General features: G+C 49.3%; 1 protein-coding gene across 1 annotated transcript; it reads left to right on the forward strand.

Annotated features, from left to right (window-relative positions):
* Nucleotides 1-2,018: 2,018 nt before the first annotated feature.
* Nucleotides 2,019-11,176, forward strand: Asf1b (anti-silencing function 1B histone chaperone). The gene is made up of 4 exons (XM_026399832.2): nt 2,019-2,127; nt 8,129-8,244; nt 10,416-10,592; nt 10,970-11,176. Exons 1-4 carry the CDS (start codon nt 2,019-2,021, stop codon nt 11,174-11,176), a joined length of 609 nt encoding a protein of 202 aa, XP_026255617.1.
* The last annotated feature ends 2,899 nt before the right edge of the window (nt 11,177-14,075 follow it).

Consider the following 14,075-nt stretch of genomic DNA (forward strand, 5'->3'; position numbering starts at 1 on the left):
AGTGACCCAGATCTGCACTGTCCACTCCTCAAAGGGGCTCATGAGCACCCAACTGGGGCCAGTGAAACTGTAAAATGAAACTTTCAACTACACTTAGAATACTAACTAATTGAAATTTAAATTATAAAAACCCATATTCAATTTGAGCTCACAGAAGTCTTTCTAAGTTATGTTGGGAACAGCTGGGGCACATTATATTTTCAACTGTAAATTTTATGAAACCTAAAAAGCCACTATTTCCAAAGAAAATGGAGATTCACATGCCTGATTACAGTTTTGATGTAAAAGACACACGGAACTGGGGAGTGGTTGTGACGCTTGGAGTTGGAGGCCAGCTTCAGCAACCTAGCAAAGGCCCTAAGCTCTGTAGTGATACATTCTGTCTCAAAATAAAAAGGGCTGGGATCTAGCTCAGTGGTTGAATTCCAAAAAAAAAAAAAAAAAAAGGACACATGGGATCATGGGATCTCAAAGACTTCCCCTTGAGTAAAAGGATGCAAGACATCTTCATCAATATTAATACTGATCACACGCTGAAATCACATTTTGGTGATATTGGATTAAATAAAGTACGAATTTCACCTGACCCTTTTCTTTCCTTGTACACATATGTGATTACTGGGGCTGAGGTGGTGGCTCGGTGATGCAGCGCTTGCCTTGCACGTGGGAGGCCCGGGGCTCCACTCTCAGCACCGGGTGTAAGCAAAATAAAGGTCTATCAACAACATATTTATGTGTATATATAAATGCACTCAAAAATATTTTTTTTAAATAAAAATATGTGATTACTAAAAAAATGTAATATTGGCGTTACTTGGCCACTGGTCACCCGTGGGGAGCCTGGCAGGGGGCGGCGGTCCGCCCAGGCCGGCGAGGTGCAGCCCCGTTTCTGGTCACATTATGCAGTCATGAAGCCTGCGGTGAATTTTCACTGTCGCCCCTTCCCTGGGCAAGGAAACGTCACCTCGGGAGCGGACTGGCAGAGCCCAGTCTCGAACACTGGTGTCCCCGAACTCGAACTCCAATTTTCAGTACTGTCTACCTGAAACCTCCCCATTGCCCTCGAGGGGGATTCGAACCCGGCCCGACTCCCGACGCCCCGGGCACCAGCGCGCTGCGTTACCCCCGCTCCATCTCCCCCGAGGGGTGCGTCAAACGTTCACAACGTTCACAACGGACTCCCAAGCAGCTGGCCTCCGGGCAGGAGACTCTCGGAGCAGACCCCAGCTGCCATCACCTGCAGACAAGTGCCTAGGCCGCCGATATTCCTCTCTCTTCACACCGCATTCAACTTCGCCGGCGCCCAACTTCCGCTCCCCTCCGGCGAATCCCTAACCAAGCTTTCCTCTATTCCCGCCCCCCGCAGCCAATCGAGCCAATCAGCTCCCCAAAACCTGCTTTATGCTCCCTCCCACTCTCCTTTGCCAATCACCGCGAGCGCGAGAACCGCCCTTCCCGCCTTCTTTAGCGAGCGCCGCGCGCCACCGCTCGGCGGTTGGCAGCTCTGCTCTGCACTGACAGCGTCTTCCGGAAAGGCGGGGCGAAGGGCGGGCCCACTCTACGCCGGTGCGGGAACCCTCGGGATTGGGCGAGAGAAGTTCCGCTCTCTGACTCCACCCACCCTTGCGCTTGACAGCCGAATCCCAAACACTAGGGATTGGTTCCCGGCGGAGACTCTTAGAAGTCTAGAGTTGGTCCCGCCTCCCTAGCCCGACGCGAAGAGGGAGCTTCTCTCATTGGTGCGGGGAGTCTGGGCGCGCGCCGTCCCGCGCTCCAGAATTGGCTGACGGTGGGCTCGCGCCGCCGGGGAGCGTTGACGCTGATTGGCCGGAGGGTGGGGCCGGCTATTTGAAGGCAGCGCGCGGACGGGGTGCGCTCTTCAGTCAGCGGAGAGGGGCGGCGGGAGCGGTGACTTGTGACTCTGCTGGCTGCCTCCCGTCTACCACCCCCCCCGCCCCCGCTCAAACCGGACACAGACGCGAGCTCCGCTGCAGCCGCAGCCGCGGCCCGGCGAGGTGATGGCCAAGGTGTCGGTACTGAACGTGGCGGTGCTGGAGAACCCAAGCCCTTTCCACAGCCCCTTCCGGTTCGAGATCAGCTTCGAGTGCAATGAGGCCTTGGCGGACGGTGAGGCTGGGCCTTGCGGAGACCCCCACTCCCCATCCCTGGGCCGACCCCGACCTCCCGTGAAGAACCGCCCTAATGGCCAATCCGATCGCCCCTTGATCCCCCCGCCCCTACAGCCAGCCCCACCTCGCCTGGGAGACCACCCCCCCCCACCCTCACGAATTCTCACCTCCCGGTGACCAACTCTTACCCCATTGTCCACCCCCGCCACAGTTACCCCTCATGTGGAGACCTCATCTCCCACCCCACCCCGTGGCGCTCCTCCGAGGCACCAATCCGTTGTCTCCGTGGGGACCACAGCCTCCATTTGTTAATCCGGAGACACTCAGCCACCCCATCATCCCTATGGAAGACCCCATTTCACCCGCCCCGGTTTTCCCCTTAGAGACCTCCCCTCCCGTCCTCTCCCCTGTGATGAGACACTCACCTCCCTTTTTCCCAATGGAGACTCCAACTCCTAGTCCTCCTCTCACCCAACTCCCTCACTTTTTCCCCAAGTGAGACCCTCCCCTCCTGTCACCCCTTTTTTCCTGTGAAGACCCCTCTCTCCCATGGCAAGACCTTGTTCATCCCAGAGATTCCTTATCCAACCTGCTAATATTTATGAACAACTCCACCTCTTTCCCCAGATAAGTACTGCTTGTTGTCTACCCCAGTGTATATAACCCAGTTCATATACCCAAGAACTAGGCTTTTCTCGTTAGTCTGGTCCCATTCCCCATACACAAGCTTCTCCTGGGGAGGGATGATGGGGTCTCTAACTCCAGTCTTTTAATGCCTTGGTCTCCCCAGCTTGGGTGCTTTCTGGGCTCCTCTCTACCTATGGGCTTGGATGAACACACTCAAATCTGAAGGGTGGCATAGCCAGACAGGCAGGCATTAGGCAGGAATTAGCCAGTTCCCAGAGGTTCCCACCCCCACCCCGGGTTCCAGCTGACTTACTGCAAGCAATTCTTCATAGTTTTTGATGGTCTGACCTAGTCTGGGCAGTGGGTGGACTGGACCAAGCCAATGTGATTTAGCTTCAAACAGTCAGCTGGCAGGTCACACCCTTTTGTGCATCTTTCCCAAGGTGCTTTCACAGAATGACTTATTCATCTATGCCACATAAAGGTGGACATGGTTCTCATCTCACAGATGAGAAGAAAGGAGCCACAAAGAGCAAAAGATCTTTGAAATAGAGGTCTATGCACATCCAAAATCTAAGGTCACCTAGGGAGCCTTGGCACCACTATAAGGCAAGTCCTGCTTTCAGGAGGAAGTACTCCATTAGACCATCTCACTACTGGTGGCTGAAGAGGTAGCAGGTGAGGAGGTGGAGATCTGTGAGGTTGCAGTGTGCTAACTAGCACCTCTCTGTGGCAGCTGGTTGGTTTGTCAGAAAAACTGAGCACTTGGATTAACTTGGAGCTGGTATAGTAAAATGTGTGTGCCCTTGGGTAGGCCAGTTGGTAAGCTTCTCCCTGGTTTCTTTCACTCCTTTTTAAATTAAGGAGTCTGCTTGTGACTAACTATAGAATAAACCCAGTTAAATCCTTTCTGGAACAAGGCAGGGTGTAAATAAATAAATAAAGTGTAGAATGGCACTGTGGAGTAAGATTTAATTTAAAAGCCAGGAGGAGATGTAAGGAGCTAATAGGTTAAGGGATTCACAGTTCCCAGATGGCAGGAGATCAGGTTTCAATCAGCCTGTTTGTGCTTCTTGCTTTTAAAATTGGTTGCATGGTCATTACATAGTACTTTTATTCCTTATTTATAGAATCAGAGCAGGGAAGGCTACAGTCAACCTGCTGATCATTTTTTAATAGAAACAGTGACTTCAAGTCACCCAGTCTGTTTGTAGATGTGTTGACATTAGAGCTTGCTGTGAGTTCTGAGTCCAGATTCTTTCTCTCTGTTTAATCCTGGAAAAGGAAGAAAACATTCATTTCTGGGAGGGGGGTACTGAGAATCAAATCCAGGGTGCTCTACTAGACACTGAGTTATATCCCCAGCTCTTTTTATTTTGAGACAGGGCCTTGCTTAGTTGCCGAGGCTGACCTAAAACTTGTGATCCTCCTGCCTCAGTCTCCTGAGTCACTGGAATTACAAGTGTGCACCACTTTTCTTTTCTTTCTTCTTTTTTTTTTTTTTTTTTTTTTTTTTTTGGTGTTAGGGAATTGGATCCAGGGCCACATGCATATTAAATATTAAGCACATGCTCTATGGCTGAACTGTATCACCAACCCAACATTGCCTATTTTAGAGGTGAGGCATAAGTAAAAATGACCATAAAATTTCTTGCCAAATCAAGACTCAAAAGACATAATAAAATGGGGTGTTATTACTAATTAAACTTGGGCAAGAAAGCTTTTCCTGAGAAATTCCAGGTGGGAATCCAGACTGTCTAGTTCCAGCTCTCCATGACTGACCTACTGGCTTGTTTTTTTCCTCCTCACAGTCTTCTTTCCGTGAAGTACAGAGAACCCATTTCTTTCCTTCCTCTCAGTGCTGTTAACTGAACTCTTAAAAAAAAAACTCATCCCCAGTTGGGGAAGGTGGCACAGAACACCCAGTGAATCAAGAGGATTGTGAGTTCCAAGCCAAACTTTGCAGCTTAGCAAGACCCTGTTTCAAAAAGTTAAAAAATGACTGGGGATGTGACTCAGTGGTAGAATACCCCTGGGTTCAATCCTCAGTACTGCAGAAAACCCTCCAGCCCCTAGTCAGGTGACTCTCATTTCCCAAGAGCTCTAAGCTTCTTATGCTTTCCTCTCAACATCTGGAAATGGATGGCTTCAAGGCATATGTCTATGTTTAATACATTAGGTATGCTTTGTCCCCCTTTTGAGAAATTCAATAGGCATTAGCTGAATAAGTCATAGAAACCAGATGTTCTGACCCAGAGCTTATACTCTGTGGTAAGACATAGTTTCATCTGTGTGATTAGGAACAAAGACAAAATGATGAACAGAAAAAGGTTCTACTAGATAACATTTAAAAAAGAAATAAAGCCAGGTATGGTGACACATACGTGTAATTCCAGATACTTGGGATTCTGAGGCAGGAGAATCACAAGTTTGAGGCCAGCCTGGGCAACTTAATGAGCCCTGTTTCAAAATAAAAAGGAGTGGGGAGGTAGTTCAGTAGTAGAGTGCTTGCCTATCATATGTGAGGCCCTGGGTTTAATCCCCGGCACCACAAAAGAAAAAAGTAAGAAAGAGAGTCTCCAACTAGTTTAGCCACAGTCATTTTTTCCATATTGTTTATATTGTCAACACTGGTTTTGTCTTCATACGTAGAGGAGGTGTATCAGCTCGAAAAGTTAGAACATTGAGACAAAAGGTAATCCTGCAAAGTTACCCTTCAGCATTGTTCTGAAGCTTAGGTATACACGATACATGTCTGTGGTTGTATCCTATATTTTAATAAGTATGAGTTGATGTTACGTGAGGAATTCATATCCCATATCTAATTCTGAAGAGAGTTTATGTAATCTTCCCTAAGGGTTGGTTCTAGGACCCACTCAGGTACCAAAATCCACAGATGCTCAAGTCTTTTACATAAAATAGTATAATATTTGCATAGAACATCCTCCATATACTTTAAATAATCTCTAAAGGATTTATAATACCTAATACGTTATACATAATATGGAAATAACTGTTATGCTGTATTGTTTAGGGAACCATAACAAGAAAGAACAGTCTGTATATATTCAATACAAACGTTTTTGGGGTGTGTGTATTTGTGGTGCTGGGGATGGAACCCAGGGTCTCGTGAATATTAGGCAAGTGCTCTATCACTGAGCTACACTCCCAGACGTCAATTTTTTTTCTCCAATACTTTCCATTTGTGGTTGGTTGAATCCATGAATGGTGAGGGCTAGTTGTATTCAGAAATGGAAGTCCGTTAAGTATGCCCCTCCTTAAATCACAACAGTGAAGGTAAGACAGTTCCATTCAGAGCCTCTCATGTCAGTCACCTCCTGTCTTCCATAGGTGGTTTTATCAGCACATCTCACTTAGGAGTTGGTATTTCTCTGTGGCCTTCAGTTCATTCTCCTGTTTCTCTCTGGCTTGTGTCATTTGCCTCTGGCCCACCATACATTCTTTAGATCGGCTTCCACTTTTTTTTTTTTTTTTTTTTTTGGTACTGGGGATTGAACTCGGGGGCACGCGACCACTGAGCCACATCCCCAACCCTTATTTTGTATTTTATTTAGAGACAGGGTCTTACTGAGTTGTTTATTGCCTTGTTTTTTGCTGAGGCTGGCTTTGAACTTATGATCCTCCTGTCTCAGCCTCCCAAGCCGCTGGGATTACAGGCGTGGGGTACCTGATCTGGCAGCATCCACGCATTCTTTGTTTAGGTTTTGCTAACACGTATTGATTTGGACTCAACATCAAGTACCTTCAGTGCGTTGGAGGCTTCTCTATTTCAGGCTCCTTTTTGCCTAATCCTTGCCCCAGCACATTAAATAAATGTATACATATATGTGACTCCACTAGTAATGGGGAAAAAGCTTGAAAAAAAAAACAAAATAAGGGGCTGGGGCTGTAACTCAGTGGTAGAGCACTTGTCAGCATGTATGAGGCACTGGGTTCGATCATCAGCACCACATAAAAATACATAAAATAAAGGTGTTGTGTCCATCTACAACTAAAAAATAAATAAATAAATAAAAGAAGCCAAAGTAATAGTGTTAGAGTGAGAGAGCACTAGCTTGTTTTTCTGTCCTTATAACAAATTTTATTCCATTCATACCGCTACTCAACAAAAATAAATCCTGGGGATGGAGTTCAGTGGTAGAGCACTTGCCTGCATGTGCAAGGTCCTGGGCTCAATCCTCAGCACTGCAGAAAGTAAATAAATATAAGTCCATAAGCTTAACTTCCTCCCTGCAAAAAAAAAAAAAGAGGCTGGCCTTTGAACCCCAGGAAGCCAAATGGTCACCCATATTACACAGTTCCTGAGTAGAAGGGACTGGGTGAAACTGCAAAGGGACAGGAAGTAGGTGTATCGAGGAAGGAGTTGGGGCTCAAGTGACAAATCTCTGTAGTCATGGCTTCCAAAGTTGGATGTTTGTGTGATGCTGGACCAAGGGACAGGGCAGCTTCCTGTGAAAATCACAGCTTGTGAAACTTCCCCCAGCTGCTGGAGCTGTGGGTTGTGTAATTTCAAAGAACCTAAAATAAGTTTCACGTCTCCTGCCAAGCTTCCCTGTACTAGCATGACCTTGCCCCTGATACACTTGGACCTCCTGCAAAAGGCAGTGGTCACTGGGACTTGATTGACAGGCAGGGTCTCCTTAAGTGTTTTTTCTTTAAACTCTTCTGATCATACTTGGGCATCCCCCTACAGGATGGGATGCAGAGAGTTAGGACTGGAGGTTAATCCTGTGATGCCACATTTACTGACTGAACCCTGTCACCCAAATATCCATTGATGCCCAGTCTGGAAGACCTGTAGATGGGCTGGCTCCCCTAGCAGCTTCACCTTGCCCCTCCTGCCTCCTGCCTCCTGGCTGTCCTGCCAGATTGGAATCTGCTGCCCTGTCCCAGTTGTCGAGGGATCCACTCTGTTCAGTGGCACCGGTCCCTGTGTGTGAAAGAGGATGCTGCTTCCTATCTCAGCACCCAGTGGGCAGGGCCCTGAAATGGCCCAGCTCCCTGCTATTCCCTTCTCAGCACGCCTGGGTCATGTGGCTCTTAATTCAGCCTCTGCCATACGGGTTCACTCGCAGGCTCTAAGAGACCCAAGTTCCCCCAAAGGTCCAAAGTCAAGGTCATCTGGCAAAGCTAGACCCACAGGAGAAATGTCCCCACTGGAAGTAGAGCTTCAGTCTGTCCCAGCATTCAGTACTGTAGTGCCTGCACTTAGTACCCAGTGTATACCAGTTCTTAGAATCTTTGAATATGTAAGAATCTTTCCAAAACTAACATGAGAAGACCCTTTTCCTGCCTTCTTGTTGTTGAGCTATATCAGTTCCTTAACCCTTGTTCCCGCCATGTCCTTGTAGACCTGGAATGGAAGATCATTTATGTTGGCTCTGCTGAGAGTGAGGAGTTTGATCAGATCCTAGACTCGGTACTGGTTGGCCCTGTCCCCGCAGGAAGACACATGTTTGTCTTTCAGGTAAGAAAGATAAGAGCTTAGCCCTTGACTTTTCGAGACATGGCGGTAGGGGGTGCACTGATGGAACCCAAGGCCCTACACATTAGGCAAGCACTCAACCACTAAGGTCTGCCCTCAGTTTAGAAACATCTTTTACCTACCTGAAAGCACACAGTGTGATTCAGCAGTCAGAAGTTCACATCCAAATCCTCACTCGGCTCTTAGAATCTGTCTGACCTCTCAGATGTCCTACAGACAACTCCTTCCTACCCACCTGTGTGTCTCACTTGTTACCATGAGCCACTAATTTATAGTCACTTCTTTTTATTCACAGCAGTCATGAATAAAGTCACCAGAAATGCTAAATTAGTGAATACCAAACTATTAACCCTAAGGGGAAATACAGACTGAGGTTCAAATTGCATTTCATCAACTTGTCAATATGTAACCTTGTTTCATGTGTTTTTGTTTTATCATACCTTATTTAATATATATTGTTGATTCGTTAATATGTAACCAAACACTACTATAACTTATGTCTGAGTGACATTTAATACAAATTATCTTCATAAGACCTTCTTACACCCTAGGGGGCACTTCAACACTGTATTTCAGGGTCCCCCCCACCTCTGGTATTAGGGATTAACCGCAGGGCCCTGTGCGTCCCCAGCTCTTTTTTAAAAAATTTAAGACAGGATCTTGCTAAGGCTAGCCTCAAACTTGTGATCCTCCTGCCTAAGCCTCCCAAGTAGCTGGATTACAAGAATGCATCACTATGCTCACTTTGGGGGTCATTTTAAAACAGCAAACTCACACACAAAAATATGCAGAAAACATGGCACCAAAAGGGCTTCCATAGGGCTGGGGATATAACTCAGTGGTAGAATGGCTGCCTAGCATGCATGAAGTTCAATCTACTGCAAAATAAGGGCCCTCATTCTCAGTAAGAGAACTAAAACAAGAAAGCAAGAGTGTTATCTCATTTGGCCTCAGGTTGGAACATGGACATCGGGTGACCAGTTTTTCCCTGTTCTGTGTGTGTCTGCAAATGACTGAAAGCACCACAAATGTTGGTTTTGGGGTTACAAATAACTTAACAAGTAGGCAAATTAGCAAATACAGAGTCTGTGAATATGAGGATGAATGGTAACTCCCAAGTAGCCCTCTAATACAGCATCACCTAACTTGTCAGCCATGCAGATTCTAAGCTCTCCATATGATTCTTAGGAACACTAACGTTTGAGAATCCATTCACTTACCTCCCTTTCAGCTATTACCCCCTAATCCAAACTGCCACATCCCTTAACCCTCTCATACACTTCTACTAAATCACCAACAAACTCATCTGTTCTACCCCAAACCAGGGCCAGCTTCTTGGGCATGTGTTCTGGGCAGTTGCACAGGGATCCATGCTTGTAATGTTCTGTCCCCATCTGAAACTTGAATAGTTTTTGTGTAAGGAGCCCCTGTTTTTTCCTTTGCACCAGGTATAGCCCATCCTGTCCACAGCAGCATACCCCGAATCTGTGTGCTCCTATCCTCCATAGCTGGGTCTAAGCCTGCTGCCTTTCTCTCTCAGGATGACTCCAGCCTGGCCTCCCTGCTTCTAGTACAGCCCTCTACCTATTCCACATCCCACACCACCAGTCTTCTGTTCAAACCCAATGTAGTGATGTCGCCCTTACCTCTTGCCGAACAGTGCTCTTTTCCAGGCTCCCCGTTGGCCCAGCAGGCACTGGGTGGCCTGGTGTCTTCTGATCTCCTCCTGCCACTCTCCCCTGGCTCATCACTTTCCTTCTGGGCACCCCTTTCTCTCCTTATTACAGTCACTGTTATTTAAATTGGTTTACTTTTGCAGTGCTGGGGATGGAAACCAGGTCCTCATGCAGGCGAGGCAAGTGCTCTACCACTGAGCTACATCCCTATCCCACAGTCATCAATTCATAGTCATTTCTATGATCAGTTCTGTCTAATCCCATTCTAGTGAAAGCCCCTAAGGGCAGAGCGCTTACTTTTCTGCTCAGTAAATACAGGTCACTTGAGGGTTGGGTATATAACTCAGTCACAGAGTGCCTAACCTGCATGAGTCCCTGGGTTTAGTCCTTACCACCACAAATAAAATAAATATAGGTCACTTGGGAATCTTCCTATTATGACTATGGAAGTGCTAAGACACAGAATGTCTCTCTCAGGCTGATGCCCCCAACCCCTCCCTCATCCCTGAGACTGACGCTGTGGGCGTTACTGTTGTCCTCATCACCTGCACCTACCACGGACAGGAGTTCATCCGTGTGGGCTACTACGTCAACAATGAGTACCTCAACCCAGAGCTGCGGGAGAACCCACCCCTGAAGCCAGACTTTTCTCAGGTGGGGCCTCCACACTTCTTGCTGCAAGCACATCAGTTCTCTTGCACTGGAGGGGAGTTGAGCCATTAGAATTGGGAGCCAAAGTTCACTTAGGTCTTTAAATTGTGCTTTGTTCTGCAGTGCTGAGTGGGGGGAGAGAGAAAGGTCTTTGCAGCTCAGAGGCATACCCTACAGAATTAGGACCAGAAGGGTCCCACACCTAAGCACTAGTGTGCAGGTAGTCCCTGGAGTTTGACACAGGGTCACTGGAAGGGATAGAAGAAGTAAAGTCTGCTTCTTCTTCTTCTTCTAAGGCAGAAGTTTAGAGGGGGTCCTGGCTCTGTGGGAGGAATGAGGGGGCATGATGACAAGGATTGACATTCTTCTTCCTGCCCCAGCTCCAGCGGAATATCTTGGCCTCGAACCCCCGGGTGACTCGTTTCCACATCAACTGGGACAACAATGCAGACAGGCTGGAGAGCATAGAGAACCAGGACCCTGTTCTGAGCTGTGGTCTTCCCCTCAGCTGCACCCCTGTCAAGGGCCTTGGCCTCCCTGGCTGTATCCCTGGCCTTCTCCCTGAGAACTCCATGGACTGCATCTAACTGTGGGAAGCCAGGCCCTGGCTGCACTCAACCAGGACCACAGCCAGTCACCTGGCATACCTGGAGGGGGCCCCAGGCCTCCCAGAGAGTCGTGTGGGGTCATCTCAAGGATTTTGGAGCCATCCACTGCATCCAGGCCTGTCTAACTTGGCTCCAAAGAAAAAATGGGCACCAGGTCTCTTCCAGCCTCTGCCCAGAAGGATCATCTCACCTCCACCGCACAGGCCTATAAGAAGCAGGTACTTCGTTGTTCATTCTTACTGACTCGTGTTTTTCCTCTTCCACACACACTATAAATTCCACCTGCAGGCCATTGTGCCACTAGCTCCCATGAGAACTTTTGACCCAAAGCTCTTCCTGCCTTGAGGCTCTCAGTCAATCCCTGGCAAGGCTGTGGCCCTGTTGGGCTAAGGGTGCTGTCATTTCTCTCCCTCTCCAACATCTGAGCAGATCAGCTTTCTGGTGTCACAGGCAAGGAATCCTGGTTACAGGATTCAGATAACAATTTCTGTCCTTCTCCCGGGAGTATTTTTAGGTCTTTAAAACCCAGCAGCCCCTAGAAAACTCGTTTCCCACCGGTGTGATCATCAGGATGCTGAGGAACAATGGGTCTCTCTCTAAATCACAGCCACCTTCCTGTCATCTCCTAACTTGTCTGGCTTGTCTTGGAGGCTGCCCTAGGAGGATGTGTGCATTGGAGGGCTTGCTGTCTGGCGCAGGGTTGCTCTGTAGACCTTCGCCCCTGGCTGCCTTGGTCTTCTCTCTGCTAAGACGCATGCTTTCATAGGCCACAGAGTGATTTTGGGCAAGGGAAACCTTCAGCACCCTGAAAACATTCCCTCCCTGACCTATGTCTCTGTCCCTCGCTGCTATGTGGATGCTGTTGTGATTACAGTTTGTATATTAAAGGGTTTTTATATTAAAAGTGTTTGGTTGCTCTAAAAATAAAAAGCACTTCATCTAGACTGCTTCTTCTGCTTTTGACTCAGGTGGGCTGAGGCAGCTTCATTTCCCTCCTCATGCGCTCTGATGGGGCCTCTTGTTCTGTCCTATGGGGTGGCTGGCCCTCTCCCTTTGCTCAGTGTCCTAATGCCAGTCTTGGAGTTGTATCCCAGACTGAAGGTCCAGGAGGGGTTTTTCTTTGTCAAAACTTAAGCAAACCAGCTGTTCTGTACACAGGTCATAACCAGTGATTTTTCAGACTTAGATGTTGACTGGCAAAAAGAACAACATTGGGATCCAAGGATATACACACAGACCCATTTTTTAATTTAGCCTCACTGTGTAACTCCACAGCTCGAAGTGAAGCAGTTTGGTTGGTTAGCCATCACCCTGTAATTCCCAGAAGAGCCCCTACTTTTCCCTCCCTGGACAGTGGTTGACCTGGGGACACGGGTGCAGTCAGCTGCTGGATAGAGTGCAGGTTGTGCAATGCTAAGCACGGCAGTGCATCAGCTTGTAGTTGGGACCAGCTGCACTGAGTCCGAAAGACTAGGCTCAAAGTCTATGCTTAACTGGGCGCAGTGGGGGCACCCTTAGAATCCCAGCAGCTTGGGAGGCTGAGCCAAAGGGATCCCAAGTTCAAAACCAGCCTCAGCAAAAGCAAGGTACTAAGCAACTCAGTGAGACGCTGTCTCTAAATAAAATACAAAATGGGTCTCCCTGAGTTCCCTGGTACCCCTGCCCCTGTCAAAGATAATAATAATAATAATAATGTCTGCTTAGCTCTTCCTGTTCCAGCGTCTGTTCCTCCCTCTGTTCCAGCCTCCCTCTGCTAAAGTGGTTCTCCACAGGGGCGGGGTCAATGATTTTGCCACACACCCCCTTTTATAGCAGAGTCTGGAGGTGGTTTTGGTTGCCGTGGCTAGCAGGAAGATGGAAGTGCTACTGACATCTGGTGGGTGGAAGTTGGGGGGACTGCTGAACTTTACTGGGCCGCTGAGAAACCCGACAGTCCTCAGGTAATGTGTATATTAAGGAGCTGTGTCTTTTCTTTGCTCCTCTAGGGCAGGTTCCTTTTGCATTGTCCAGACAGGGATTAATTAAGAGCAGCGAATCACCCTCGCTATCTTCTGAGTCCTCATCTGTAAAATGGGCACGATGATCCCTGGTAGAGGTGTGATGCCAAGTCACGCACTAAACGAGCGAGGAGTCTTAACTACTAGCATCAGGCCAGGGTTGGGACCCAGCAAAGGAGTGGACACTGAGCGCCTCCTACAGCCTCTCACTCCTGAGGCCCAGCATCCCCCGAAGCTCCCGCAGTGGCTAGGGGAATCCTAGTAGGGAGCCCCAGCCTGGACCCCAAGCTGCGCAGTGCCAAGCCTTCTGAATGACGACGGTCGGCGGCCGGGCGACCTATGACCCGCGGCGCCGGCTGCGCCCCTCCCCCGCTGGCAGGTGGACAGCGGCTGCGCCGGGAGGGCAGTGGCGTCAACCTCGGCTGGCAGGCGGCCGCTGCCGCACTGGGCGGGGGCGGGGGACTGCGGCGCACACGGGGCCTGCCGGGCGCCCGCCGGGGCCGCCTCTCGGGCTTCGGAGCGCGGCGCGGCCACCCGCCAGCCTCAGCCGCCCCGCCCGGCCAGCCCGGGCCGCAGTCTGCGCCTCCGCCCCGCCCTCTCACCCCGGGATTGACACTGAACGTTCTGCCGGGGGCTGGCCTGACAGCGCGCCTCGGCCAATGCGCGGCCTCTCAGAGCGAGCCCCGGACCCCGGCCGGCGCCTGGGCAAATCACGGGCGCCTGCCCGCCCAGCTGAGACCTCGGGAGCCTGTGAATGGCCAGGCGTCCTCGGCGCGCGTCACGGGGCCGAGGAGCCTATGGCGGCGCGGGAGGGTGTCGGAGGGCCAATGGACAGCGCCGAGGCGCCGTCAGTCAGAAAGGCCTAGGCCAATGATCGGCGG

Source organism: Urocitellus parryii, chromosome 3, assembly GCF_045843805.1.
Source record: "Urocitellus parryii isolate mUroPar1 chromosome 3, mUroPar1.hap1, whole genome shotgun sequence".
Lineage (NCBI taxonomy): Eukaryota > Metazoa > Chordata > Mammalia > Rodentia > Sciuridae > Urocitellus > Urocitellus parryii.